Here is a 14,885-nt window from a genome sequence, read left to right as displayed (position 1 = left end):
TGAGCTTAATTTGCTTCTTTTATTCTTCTACTTTCTCAGACTTCTTAACATCGATATACAGGCAATTTAGTTCTTGGCCTCTCAACATGTATATAACGTTAGATGCATCCACTTCCAGTAGTTTCATTAACCATTAGTCTTCCTCAGAACAGGGCATAAGAAAAAACTCTACACCCTAAAGTAAGTACCAGGTAATGAGCTTCAACCTTCGTGCATGTTCACAACAATGACAAGCAGATAGTTTTAGGGTTCAACGACGCTTGTACAAACATGGCTTCAGCTCAGGCCATTCAATTTCCTTCCACTTGGTGGATGGCTTCTCCTACACAGATAAAAACAATTAGTGATGTAGCTTGAATAAGCAAGCAAATGACTTATTGTCATCTTGTTAGCAAATTGGTGTAAAGCTATCAAACCTTTTTCTTGAAGTACAATAATATAAACATTTTGTTGGAGAAATCCTGCACATGTTTGTCGTGTGTTAACAAAGGTAAACGGGAGATCATTTTTTGAAGGGACAATATGTGAGAATAAATATGTTACCTTTGACGCAAGGGTAAACCCCATTGCACAGATTGCTTTTAAGAACTTATTCGGGTCTGCCCCTCCCGTATTTGGATCAAACCTGCTCTTCACTTCTGCTATCAAGAGCCACCCACTGCAAATGGTCATCATGCTCTCAAATTATGAGCTGGAAAAATCAGACAAAAAGATATGTACAGCTACCAAATTCACATGCATACGATGGCTTAAGAACTCTGTGTGCTTCTTGAAGGTAATTTGGGTAGTTTGTGCCCATCAGAGACAGGCAGAAGACTGCAACATCTATAAACGAGGTGTCAAGGGGCGTCTGCAGTCAAAAGCACAATTATTTAAGAAAAACAATCTTAGAACGAAGCATTAATGAAAAAAATGTCCTTACATTATAAAGATCAGTTTTGCTTCAATAAACTCGGATATGTCGGGAAAGAAAACAGTAAAATGATTGCAGCTGTGCTCAAGTAGGGAAAATCCCATATGTCAGAGCTTACTGTTAAGTGTCAACCACCAAGGTTGGGGGGTCAAAACAACTATAAGAGCCCACAATGATAACCACAAGCTAACACTTAGAAAAAAAATAATGTAATGTGTTCTTTACAGTGGAAGCTGAAAGCAACTTTGACCTGCCCCCCAGTTTGACCATTCCTTATATCATAAAGAGAAGTTCGCTTGCATCATTCAAAAAGATTGAATCTAATCTCTTTGATGCCCAAACTATATCTTTTTGACAGACAATTGTAAATTAAAACACATTTTCACCAGGGAAGTTAAAAGGGTTCAGTATCATGAAAATAGGATTTAGATATTTCAATTAAATTCCCATCTCATGCTGAATAAAATTTACTTGCAATCTCAAAATTATATACAATACAATCCACACTTCGAAGATCTTTGCACTGGGGACAGAATACAAGAATCTACTTCTTTTAATATATAGTTAGAAGTTACAGGCCAGAATCAAAGTGAGAGAAAAAGTGGAATAAAACCATTTAAAAAAAGGACATGCATATGTCATAATCAAAGCTTGTAAAGGAAGATGTACATGTGACATATCACACTCAATTACTGATGGATCGTTCGAGACAAGATCTAAAGAGAAGACTTTATTCTTGACATTTTTTGCAAGGCGTGCATCCCCTGTAATACAATGGAATATGATGACAATGAGATCATACCCAAAAGACAAACTAAGAACTCATATTTGATGGTATATATTCAGAAAATTTCTAATTTCAAGGTTTTACATTCTTACCACAGCCAAAATCAGCCACAACTAATGATGGGCTGTGATCCTTCAGCCATTTTGCAATAATATTAACCGGTTGCTCCGGCCAATGTGACATTTGCTCCTGATATCCTGTATGATACTGGTCAAGTAAACATAAGTTACAATGCAGAATATTGAAACATAGAATAAGCTGGCAGTATTTTAGTAATAATGTTTTACAGCAATCAATGGTATAAACAAAGTTGCAGGAAGAACAAATAGGAGTAAAGAGTAACTAAGATAATATGGCAATCCCTACTCAAAACAAGCCCCATTCTTGGGATTGTCAGGATATAGATCTCTAATTCGAGATCTTTTAAGTGGGTGGGAGAATATTTATCAACCTTGGAGACCATAGGAATCTCAAAATCTAGTCATCATATAGCTCTACAATAAAATTCGTGTGTCGGATATTGAGGTTTGAATTAAGTTCCAATGTATAAGTAAAAATCAAAAAAATCCAATCAGATTTCATATCTATATTTATGGTCTTTGCATGAAGTACGTGCTCCTTTGTTTGATATAACATCACATATATTGCATTAAGCAATTATAAGAGCTCATTACATCGGATGTACTTGCTGTACCTGGCAAAATCATTACACACCAGAACTCTAGTTTTGAGTCAAATTTTATGACTTCATTTGGACTTAATTTTCTGGTACTGTCACATCTGTTGTTTTATGCAGAAGTCCTTTGATGTGATGGCAAATGAGATAGAGATTAAGGATCTTCCAGTCTGTCAGGTCAGATGTTACAGTTAATCGCCTATATCATGAGGAAAAAATTGTGGTTAACATAAATGTGGCATGCTTAAATTACTGTTTAGTTAAAGGAAAATTAAAAACTGGGTAAATTTCTTAAGTATAAGAATGAACATGTTGTTTTGAAGCCAATTGATTGGCAAAGAAAATAGATCAATCACAAGAGAAGCATCCAGTCAAGATGCCTAACAACTTTCAAGGATCTCTTCCACTCAAAAGTAAACAAAAAGATGTACAACTTTCAATGATATCCAATTATCCTGATTTTACCTGTTATGCTTGTACTTGGTCCACTTATTAAGAAACAGTACCAAACTCAAAACAAAAGGAATACATTGACGTATACATTCCTATTTGACTCTGGAATTAAGCAGAAGTCAGGAGTTGATATACACATTAAGTAGTAATTCTTCATGCAAAAACACTCAGCACAAACAAAATATTAGGGTTCTTGAAAGTGAAACATAACATGTCAATTCACTGCATGTCAGAAACAGAAAACATGATAGTTGAAGGCACTGAAAAAATTAATCAGTTTTATGGATAAAAAAAAAAACACAACACATTGAACTAAAGAATCCTACATGTCGAGAGGAAACTAAAACATTTGTGAGTTTAAAGTTCTCTATGAGCCTTAGTATACGGATGTAGTCTTCCACAGTTTGTTGTATATTAGTAATTGCAAGCCCATTCATGTAGCTTAAAAGGGTTAGAGGATGAGCATCTTCCAGTATTTGACATTAGATGTTATTGTTAATAAATAGTGAGAAGTGAAGTTTCATAGTGTTAAAATATAGGTGAAATGCTTGAAGTGAAGTCCTTCAATAATGAGTTGTAGAAAATATGAAGTATATGCACAAACAGACCAATGTGTAATGTCTCAGAAGCTCAAATTTTCTGTTTTTCCGTCTCGACGTCTTATAATTCAATGATCACATTAGCAAATGTAACGGCAACCAAATGCAAATAATTAAACAAAAAATTCTCACCATATTAAACAACGTTGGATCTTCTTTAAAATAGTTAAGCGCTTCATCCCCGCTGCAGAAGAATGAGAGAAAGAAATTTGAAGAGCATATATATAGATACTAGAAATTACCCATCCATGAAGGAGTAAGCACAAAGGTACAAACACGGTCAGAATAACAGAACAACAGAAGTAAACATACGTGCAGGTATAGAGCTTCTCGTTAATCATCCGAAAATGGCCTCCCGATAACCTTGCTCTCATCTGCAAAACATACAACATCCTCAAACCAACACTCATTAGTTAATGCACTGAAGCAAGAGTCCAAAATTCAACTGCATATACCGAAGCACATCAAAATTGAGAAAGAGAAACAGAAGAACCTTGTCGAGAAAAGCGGAGGATTTGGAGTCTCCGAGCGAAATCGAACGGCAATGGGCAGCAGAGTGTCCTTCGCCTTCGATGTTTACCGAGCTTTTACGATCATTGGTGTGCTTCGGATCGATAGAAACAGGTTCTTCAGTCGAACTCTTGCGATGCCTCGACCTTTTTCGTTTTCGTTCCGATCTCTTCTCCTCTGCCGTCGCCGTCATCGCTCCGATTGGCAAACAACGATTGAAGATGATGATCAGATCAGGGCTGCAAAGATTCCCGGCGGAAGTAAATGAAACCGACCGAAGATGGGCCTAGCCTAAAGCCGACAGTGGACAGTTGGCCCAAATAATGGGCCGAGAGGCCCGGGTAAGTTTTTTGGGCTAAATGATCACTAGTGCAGCCTACGGGCCTAAATATGTTCTTGGAGATTGGGCTAACGCTAGGAGCAAAATAATAGGAAAATGCTATTAATATATTATGGCTACCGTTGACCTGCATAATATAATTAAAATATTTGAAATATCTCCCAATTTAAGGTGTGAGACACGAGAGGTATTTTTATCATTTGTGATATATTATATAGTTTAAGAGACACTAATAGCATGATCCAAAATAAAAAAAAAATTATATTTGGCACTTATCGACAAATCATCCATAAGGGGTGAACTACAAAAAAATTATAACATTCAGACTCATCAAATCAAATCGTTTAAACTATTAAATTATAATTTTACAAAATTAGTGATCACTTATGATTTAATCATTTTAAAAATTATCCAAAATTCTTTATAGCATACTTCTTAAATATGATTGAATAATTTTTGTATGCATATTGACAATTAATAGTCTTACATTCTATATTTATCTGTAACATACATGCACGTTAATTACCATTATGTAATAGTTTTTTTTTAAATTATCCAAATAGTTAAATTATGATTTGAGTAGTTTCAAGCACAAAATAATTTAATTATAATTTGAAAGATAATTAGACTCCTATTAACTATTTGATTTAAAAAAATACTTTATGAACTACTAATATTGACCATTATACACCTCAAAATCATGTAAAGTAGGCACGAATGAGTAATCTTTTGAGCTGAATGAATCATGATTTTTTTTTTCATATTTTTTGTGTTTCCTATTTATACAAGAGGCACATAAATAGGCTCAAAATAGTATTTTATGAATTTTTATTGTCAAAAGGATAAGACATGATTGTCCTATTTTTGACTCTTGACTCTAATATCTCGTCTTATGCCTCGTCATGTACTTTAATGGGGCAAAAGTTTTCACCTCATTTCCACCCTAACAAGGCGTGATGTAGGGTTGAGGTACCCCAAATCCCAATCCACAAAAAAAATAAAAAGTTTTATTGTTAATAAAAAAAAATATTTCATATCATATTTGTACACATTTTTATTTTTAATAAAAAATAATAATTTAAAATTCACCTTAGAGATGATGGCTCATACCTTCACAATGACTTACTTGCTTAGTTAATAAAATGTATTATATTTATATTTATATTTATACTTATACTTATATATATATCTAGAAAAGTTAGGTAATATTTTTTTTTTTTTTTTGTGTTTAATAAAATAGATAATGTGTATATATATATTTATAAAAATATAATTTTAAAGTAGGATTTAAGACAATATATGAGAATATTAAATATTATTTCTACCCTTACTCTAGTTGAAAATTAAACAAAGATTCTTCGATCTGACTCTAGTCAAATAACTTTTGATCTCGTCTTATCTTAAATATCTATCTTCACATATTCAAATCATTTTATTAACATTAAAAAATAAGTAATCATTAACAAAAAGACAATAAAATTTTACTAATTTTGAAATTTATTATTAATAATTGACCATATAATGTTTGGAATTTGTTTTTAGGAATGAAAATAGACTAGTATCCTTTTGTCTCATTTTTTGGGTTGGCATTCCATTCTTGCTCTTGTTTGTATACCCAAGCTGGAATCCATGAAATAATGCACTTAAATCCTCATTTACTCATTGCCATCCTATTCCTATTCCTATTCCCCTCACATGTCCACACTCCATAGTCCAGACCTGAATAACTGGCTTTTTCATTGAGAGATTGTTAGACTAGATGTAAATCATAAAAGGCCTTGTACCCACCCATCAATCACCTTCCATACCTAACCCATTGAGAAAAATATTTCAAGTCCATTAGTTGCTCCAAATGAATTAAATTTGTCAAATACCCAGCCATCGAAACGAGCAAAAAAATTGGCCATCTCTAGATGCTATGATATTATGCCTCTACTACATGCATTTATATATATTAACATAAGACCCTCTCTGTCCCTCTCAAAGCAAGCAACTCACTTCCGTGACTTTTTGAACCATCAGTCATAATTGTGTCATGCATTGCTCATGCAAGAGGATGCAGCTAACATTTGATTTCTGAACACAACTGATGTGGCGTTATGACAAACGTTAAACATTAAGAGGTAATTAACAAGCCAAATTAAGTTTAACAGAGATTTAAACAAAAAAAAAAAAAAAAGCAAGTTCACTGAGAAAAGAATAAAAATTCATGTGATTGAACCGTGCAAACAAGACAAGACAACAAGATAAGCTGCAAAAATGGAGGACAGGAAAGTATGTAATTGTCAGCCAATGGATAAAACAAAAACCTGATTAAAAGATACAAAGGCAACTGTTGTTTGGAATGAAATAATTTGGCAAATATGAATGTTCTCTGCATGCATGCTTTTACACAAATTTTTAACCTTCCAAATGTTTTTGGGGCCACCTTTTGAAGATGATTCCTCAACTGCTTATACTCTTTTAACAATTTTGAAGTCAATTCTAGTTGCTTTCTATTGGCTGAAACTAACTCCCAACACTCACCAAACTGGGCATATTACCTCCAAGAAATCCGACCAAACTATTTAGAGGTTTTTCTGGACCTTTCTTTCACCATTGTCTGGACAAAGAGCTCGCCTGCCCTATATGATGATCGAACCTGAAAGAGTCGATGGGTTAGGGCCTTGGAGAGGCTTGTAAGGAAATAAAATGCAGGCTTTAAAAGTTTCACATAAGTAAATCGAATAGTTCCTTCCAATTTGGCCAGAAAACAGATGAGTTCTGACTCTCTTTTATGACACAAATTTTATCCAGTCTAGTCATGATCAGGCTCGTGAAAAACTATAATGTATCAAACCTGTATCTCATTGTATGGGGTCTACTAAATGAATTATAACTTGTCAATCATTTCTATCTGTGATTTTACTTCTGTAAGGCCATTAGAACTTATTTACATCCCCAACGATTTGTCATTTTTCCAGAATTCATTTCTTTGACCTGATGGATTTGAGTTTGAGAGATGTATCTGGTTCAACCAGTAAAGGTGACCATTGATACTTCTAGAGCAAGTAGGAACTCAAGATGATTGCTTGTTAGTTAAAAAACAAAAATAGGTCAGAAATTTACCAGCGGTCCACTGGCCACGTAGCGGAAACCCATAGATTCTCCAAACTCTTTCCAGAAGGCAAATTTCTCAGGGGTAACATACTCTTTAACAGTTAGATGTAATGGAGTTGGCTGCACAAAAAAACAAACACTTGTCAATCTTAATGTCCTCAAAGTTGATGACTGCCAGTGCATCTAACAAAGACAAAGGGCAATCTGTTAGGTGCCAGCTTTATGAACCTTGTATTCACCATTCAGCCAAAGCGGTACTCAACTCAGGCTGACAAAGTGATCAACCTTGAGTTAATTTTAGATCTACCTATATTCCTAGCTATAACCATGCATACGTAGCTATACAACATGAAGCACATGCAAAATTTTTAAGGCCACCCACCATCTCTTTATAAACTCCTGGAATGCAGAAGTCCAAATCCATTTTAACCCCCCATAAGATGAGAGAGCTTGATATGCATGACAAGCAATTGCAGTAAGGAGTTAGGTATTATCTCACCTGTAAATACTGGCCAAGTGTCAGAATGTCGACATCAATGGCTCTTAAATCGGCCATCGTTTCCTTAATCTCATCATCAGTTTCGCCAAGGCCCAACATTATGGAAGATTTTGTGATCATTCCCTCCTTACTATGCTTGGCATGTTTCAGAACAGATAAGCTCTGTTCATATCTGTATCATCCAAATAAAGTGCTTAATGGATAGTAGAAAACCAATTCGTTGCATGGTAAATTTTGATATTATTTCAGGACTAAGTGACATTTCCTTCTCAGATATATTGTGATTGTTTCTTTGTGACCATTGTTGAGTATATGCACAAACCAAAAGCAACTTAATCAGGGTTACTGTAAAACTAAGAAGAAGAATATGTAAATTAAAGACAAACAAATCCTAGGTGGTAATTTTATAAGAACCCAAAATTATTTGCCCTTGATTGTCTTTGCTGCAATTAAGAGGCAGACACCAGCAAAAGTTCCTGATATGTTTTTAAGTAAACTAATCTTTCATGGAAAATCACAAATACTAATTATTAGCAACAACTGACTAATTAAATGTAAAATAAAATGTTGACCAATGCCAATTCAAACCTCTTGCTGCAAATTCCAAATAATTCATCTCGTGTAATTTGCATAGGTGAATCAACGAAGCCATAGATTATAGAATAATATGATATGTTTGGTAAGTGTCTACAAATGTTTAGAAGCCTATATTGAGTGTTGGTATCCAACGCAGTCCAACAAAATTAAGCACCTTCTTAGATGTTTTGTGCTTGTTTATCCATATAGAAAACAAGATAAAAAGAAGCAAATTTCTACAAATGTAAAAGCAAAAGTAACTTATCTAAGAACTGCACCAGAAAGAAAAATGAAAGAACGTCATCTCTCAACATAGAAAAGAGATAATGGTTCCTTTCAAACAATGAATTGAACTCTGTATGCCGTGCAGCACTCTCCTATTTTCACTCCAGATGCACCACAAAACCTGAAAAAAGTGGTGGTCAAGTACATCTCATACGACAACCCTAGGAAAACCCAAACACCAACAACATATCAAAACTTAATTCTACTAGGTGAAGTCAACTATATGAATTCTAGTTCACCAATCATTCCTATCTATGGTCAGGATCTTGATCCCAAGAGTACAAAAAATCTAAAATTGAGGCCCACATCACTCACCATACACCATCTGGGAAAATAAAATTCCAAACCTCTTGGGCAATGAGGCAATGAAGGACGCAGTTAACTGATTTCCAATTCCTCACAAATTAGGTACCATTCTGTTAAATCATGTGAGAACGGACTAAAAGAAGTGGTCCAAACAACAGTAACATATCAAGCATTATACATTGGTGGGTGAGCTATACAAATTCCAACTCACCAATAATCCCTATCTATAGCCATATCTTCAATAAGGCTTTTATAACTCATATCATATCTAAGTTTATCACGGTTTTCTTGGTCTTCATCTGCTCTTTTGCTAAGAGCTCTCCTCATAGGGGCCTCTATTGGTTTTTTTCTCACATGTTCAAACCAGTTTAATTGTGTCCCACGCATTTTATCTTTAATAAGAACCACTCTGATCTTTCTATGAAAAAACAAAAAGAACTTGGCGGGGGGGTGCCCTTCATCTCCATGAGGTTTTTCAAGGGATGAAAACTCTCCCTTACTAAAGAAGGCATTGTAGAATTCTTGACCCATAATTTGGTGACTGACAGTAGTAATAATAATAATAGTAACAATAACAAAATAGTGGTAATGGCTAAGCATATCTAGAAAAGCTGTTGTGGACTTAATTTCCCTTGGCCACCATATCTACTCTATTATTTGGTAAAGTTAAAACAGACCAAATGAGTGGTTTTAAGGCTGACAATGGCTCCATGAGTGGCTTTACAGATTAATGGGGACTCTTTGGTTGCAGTGAACAGTAAATGTGAAGCAAGAAATTTTTCCCATTAAGTCCACCTGATAAGAACTGAACTATATTTGCCAATATATAACCTAAATACTAATTATTTAATTGAAGCATGATACTTGTACTTGAAAGGCCAACTCTCCTAATTGTTCAATAATTGAGACCCAAGAACAGAAACTTTGAATCTTCAGCTGCAAATATCTAGATCTACTAAATTCCAACTACATTAAGACCTATGGACCCATAAAAAGTTGACTTCCAGAAGATTTTCTAACCACCGAACTACTCCTTAACTATAAAACTGAATAAAAGATTAACAATGGCATGCAATGATAAAAAGCTTCTGATGTTGGAACTTTTAAAAGTGGTGAATGGGTGAAAACACAAAATAAAGATTGAGTAACCCTTGAATTCAACTACAAGGTTCCAAGTAGATCAAAAAATAATTTGTAACTTAGCCTTTCCTAGAACATTATACTCTTTGACTGCCTGTCCTTTCCCTTTCCTAGCATGCTCTGCATTACAAGTATACATGCTTCAAAAAGAAAAGAAAAGAAACCTATGTGAGAAGACTATAAGAAATCCATGATGAATAATGCAATTGCAGGGGGATCTATATTCAGAATTCACAAAAGAACAGTAAAACCATTAAAGAAAAAGTTAATGATCGCAACTTTAAAAGGAAGCCCTGTAGAAAATATTGGTTGAAGAAATGGCATTACTCATTGGATCATCTGGTATGTGATTTGTTAAGATAAAGCAACTCAAGAAAAATCTGCCTTAGGTTAAAATGTGTATTGAATAATAATGAAGCTTGATTGTATACATCGACACATGGTTATAATAAGTACAGCTAAATTATTACTGCAGGTAGGGGAGAGAGAGAGAGATGGCTTTCATAAAACTAACCCAGCCCTTGGATCTCTAACAATACGCTGGAGCCGTCTCACAGTTTCAATGTTGTGGGCAAAAACATCTAATCCAGAGTGTACAAGAGTAGCAACAGCATTCAAGTCACCCCGAAAATCAGAAGTCAGGCACTCAACCATGATATCAGGTTTGAGTTTCTGCCAAGCAAGGAATAGATGAAATTCAGATTGTTTTATGTCAAGCTGAAATGCAGAACTTTAGCAATTAAATTTCAGTTCAGAAATACACATACCTTCATGGCTTTGACAGTTTCAGCAAAATGTCCACTCCCACCATCAGGTAGATCATCACGGTCAACGCTTGTGAGGACAATATAATCCACACTATAAAATAGATTAGAGAAGAAAAAAAATATGATTATACTTGAAAATGAATATTTCTATCCAACGAAATGAGAAACTAACATAAAAAACTCAACTAGTGGTTGGTAGTTAATTTACCATCTTCTGTTAAGAGAGAGAGCATGTTAATATTTCTGAGGAGAATGGAATAACATCTGAACCATAAATTATTTTGCTTATAACCATGCTACATAAGGAACTAAATTCCAGTGTGAAAGCAGTTGCGGTATAACAAATGCAAGCAAGTTGTTGACTGGTCAAATTTTGTTACTTGGGCATTGGTGAAAATTTTGGCCAGAGAAAGAAAAGAAAATGTGTAAGTACTAAACTGACCATTGGTGTATCATACATGGAGGAAAACTGACCTTTTGGCTCTTTTTTTTTTCTTTTAATTATGATTTTGCTCTACCATGAGCAAGACTTGGTAGCAATGGTAAGTTTATTCCTTTATGACTGGAAGGTCTAAGGTTCAAGTTGTAGAAGCAACCTCTTGGAAAGCAAGGGCAAGCTGAGCACAGAGACGATCCTCTCCTAGTCCTCACAAAGAAAAGAGCCTAATTACTAGAGAGAAATCTTTTATGGGTGAGCCTTAATAGCAATGGTAAGGTTGCTCCTTTGTGACCAAATATCATATTGAAGGTTGCTCCTTTGTTTATAAAAGACGTCTTTTAGCAGCAGGTTGGCTTGATCTGTTGGAATTGTTGTCTTTTGCTTGGCTGGGCATCACCTCATGGTCCTCATCTCCGCCCACCCGGGGGGAGGTAGAGAGCCTCCATTGTTACTTGTTATTATGACCTCAAACAAATAGTCAGTTCACCAGTGAGTTATCCCAGCATTTTCTGTAACCTAAATGGATATGCTTGGTAGAATGAGAAGTTCCTCTAAAACACGACAAATAATGAAGATTCTATATGGATAGATTCATTAAGTCCAGCTACATTATTGATGGTTATCTGTTGCTAAATTGTGGCTATTTACACGCACTAACTTGCTAAAAGAAAATTTGTTCTTACTGAAACTATAGTTTAAATAAAACCAAATTATCCTTGGGATTTCTAGCTGAAAAAAGTATACCTGTTCAGGATTTCAACCAAATTGTTTAATGCTGAGCTGAGAATAGTATGTCCCAAATTCCAACTCCATTCATCCAGAGGCAATGCTAGAGGGAATATACAAAGCAAGTTTTTGCCTTTATCGAAACTAATACAGAAGATTTAAAACCAATCTGTTTCTGAAACAGCAGAATGATGTATCTTACTTTAAGGAAACTGTGCTGAATCTAGGTGCCACTACCACCATATAATTCTTGTTGGTTCACATATTTCTTATGGAACAGGAAAATGTGTTCTTGAAACAGCATCAATATTCTCTTTTAATTTGAATTCAACCAAGTTAATGAGTCATCATCACTAATTTAATGCCAAAAAAAAATGAAAATGAATTAAAAAGTTTTAAAATGTACATATGGCAGATCTCTTGCACCTTTGAATTTTGACAGTTGGAAGAACCGTTTGTATGCTGATACAGAGCCTTATACACAATGATACAATCTTACAGTAACATCTTCAAATTCCTAAGTGCTTGTGTAGCAAAGTTATGAAGGAAGAATAGTTTATTTTGTTTTGGTTCTACGTGCTCCATTAGCTCCTGTTTTCATTATTTCCTTGGCTCTATGCCTCAAACAATTTAATTTGGACAACCTTTCCCCTATTTATTGACAAATCACAAAAGACTGTTCGTCAGTCATTGAAGTTAAAATTGTTGAACATTCACCTTTTGTTAGAGCGTCTAAATACTATAATCATCACCTCCTGGGAAGAAAAACCAAACTTCATATGTCAATGGCTTTTTAGGCTTAAATTCCAATAGATGACCATCTTTAAATGGCAACATTCAAGCAAATTAACGAATTTCTATATAATAGAAAGTTAAACCTGATGTCAAAGAGAATGGAACCATTCCAATAGATTGACACCCAAAACAAGGACTAAAAAAACATTCATTCGCTCAAAAAAAGAGGAGTTGGAAAAACATACCCCCAACTAGCAATAGCCTCAGCAGTGTTCTGTGGCTCCATTGGATCAGGCGGGGCAGGATTCCTACTGGTTTTCACGGCGCAGAATCTACAGCCACGGGTGCAAGTATCACCAAGAAGCATGATTGTTGCAGTGGCTATACCATCTTCCCCTCCATTCCAACACTCTCCAATGTTAGGGCATTGAGCCTCTTGGCAGACCGTGTGGAGATTCAAACGAGACAAGGAGTCCTTCACCTCCTCAAACCTCTCCCCTTGCGGAGCTCTCTGCCTCAACCATCCTGGCTTCTTCACATTCGGATCCCTCCCCGTATAGGGTCCTAGGCTGCCGCCCTGTTTCTCCAGGGACTTTAACGGGACGCCGCCGCCGCCGCCAGAATCCGCCGCAGCAGCAGCTGATGTAACTGCTGCCTCCGATGTTGAAGACATTAATGGTCTCACTCCGTCAATTTCGCCCTTAACATTCCTTCTTGCAGTAGAAGAATGAAAAGAAGAAGAAGAAGATGATGATGATGATGATGATGTACTCACAGATTCGCACCTAATACCACTAACCCTACCAATTGTCGAAGATGACAAACTAACGCAATTACTGAACCCGAAATTATCATGACGACGACTGTAATGATGATAATTAAGAGGCCCCGGAGCTCGAATCGAGATGGAAGCACCAGAACAAAACGAAGATGAAGAGTAGGAAATTGAAGGTTTGGTGCACAGGCACTGATGAATCATCTTCCAACAACAATGAATTGGGGGAGTAATTTGATCCAGAAGCTGTGATGGGAGATTGAATGTGGATTGCAAAGGCTAACAAAGAGGGGTAGAAACAATTCCCTGCTCTAATCAATCAAACAGAGTGAAGAGAGAAGGAAGAAGGAACAGTTTGAGGCGGGTAATCTTCTCCCTTGAACGTCATCCATGGCCTTCTCTTGATATGTCCGCCCCCCGAGCTTTCAATCAATGAATTCTTGGAGCATCGGCCGCTCAACTACCAGCAAGTACCAAAAATCAATCTCCTCTTACTTTACGTGAGACAAAGCATGGAGTGGTCAAATTCATAAATAATTTTTATAAATTAATATGATATATATATATTTATAATAATTTTATTTAAAATTAAAAATATTTTATAGTTAAATAAAATTATTATAAATTTATGTAAAACTATTATGAATTTGTGTGTATCACATTAATTTGTTAAAATTATTTGTCAAATTTACTTATAAGTATAACATTTTTCAAAATTTATTATACAAAATTTGAGAATTTATTGAGTTCTCCAAACTCACTTTTAAGTGTTATTTTTATAGATTTTTTATATTTTTAAAAATATTATATTCATAAATAAATTTAATAAATAACTTTTATAAACTAACGTGTAATTCATAGAATTTATAATAATTTTATTTCTAGATAAGAAAATTATGAATTATTGTTAATTTTATATAAGAATATTATGAATTATTGTTAATTTTAAATAAAATTATTATAAATTTTATGTGCATTACGTCAATTTATAAAAATTATTTATTAAATTTAGTTATAAATATAATTTTTCCCTCTACAAAAAATTTAAAGAGAAAAGAAAAAAAACTAGAGGGGCAACATAATCACCTCCTTTCCTCTCATTCTTTTAAATTTTCATTCCTTTTAATTTTCGAATATATAAAGGATAAGAAACCTATTTTAGTAATTTTATATATTTTTATTATTTTATGCTAAAATAATTTTTCTCATAAAAAATGTAATCACTTTTTCTTTCTCTTTCTTTTCCTTTTTATTTTATTT

At 34.6% G+C, this 14,885-nt stretch overlaps 2 protein-coding genes across 2 annotated transcripts; both read right to left on the bottom strand.

Annotated features, from left to right (window-relative positions):
- LOC127799349 (ribosomal RNA-processing protein 8) lies at window positions 1-4,204 on the bottom strand. Its single transcript, XM_052333300.1, has 9 exons — window positions 3,922-4,204; window positions 3,741-3,802; window positions 3,561-3,612; window positions 1,793-1,907; window positions 1,583-1,677; window positions 744-850; window positions 544-658; window positions 417-461; window positions 1-322 (listed from the first exon to the last, which is right to left on the bottom strand). Exons 1-9 carry the CDS (start codon window positions 4,129-4,131, stop codon window positions 251-253), a joined length of 873 nt encoding a protein of 290 aa, XP_052189260.1. The 5' UTR covers window positions 4,132-4,204; the 3' UTR covers window positions 1-250.
- Window positions 4,205-6,446: 2,242 nt separating this feature from the next.
- LOC127799348 (lipoyl synthase, chloroplastic) lies at window positions 6,447-14,112 on the bottom strand. The gene is made up of 6 exons (XM_052333298.1): window positions 13,096-14,112; window positions 10,951-11,041; window positions 10,698-10,855; window positions 7,877-8,048; window positions 7,387-7,497; window positions 6,447-6,919 (listed from the first exon to the last, which is right to left on the bottom strand). The coding sequence occupies exons 1-6, from the start codon at window positions 13,827-13,829 to the stop codon at window positions 6,842-6,844; spliced, it is 1,344 nt and encodes a 447-aa protein (XP_052189258.1). The 5' UTR covers window positions 13,830-14,112; the 3' UTR covers window positions 6,447-6,841.
- Window positions 14,113-14,885: the final 773 nt, after the last annotated feature.

Source organism: Diospyros lotus, chromosome 4 (assembly GCF_014633365.1).
Source record: "Diospyros lotus cultivar Yz01 chromosome 4, ASM1463336v1, whole genome shotgun sequence".
NCBI classification, from domain to species: Eukaryota; Viridiplantae; Streptophyta; class Magnoliopsida; order Ericales; family Ebenaceae; genus Diospyros; species Diospyros lotus.
Note: the sequence above shows the minus strand (reverse complement) of the source record. Positions and strands in the feature narration are given on the sequence as shown.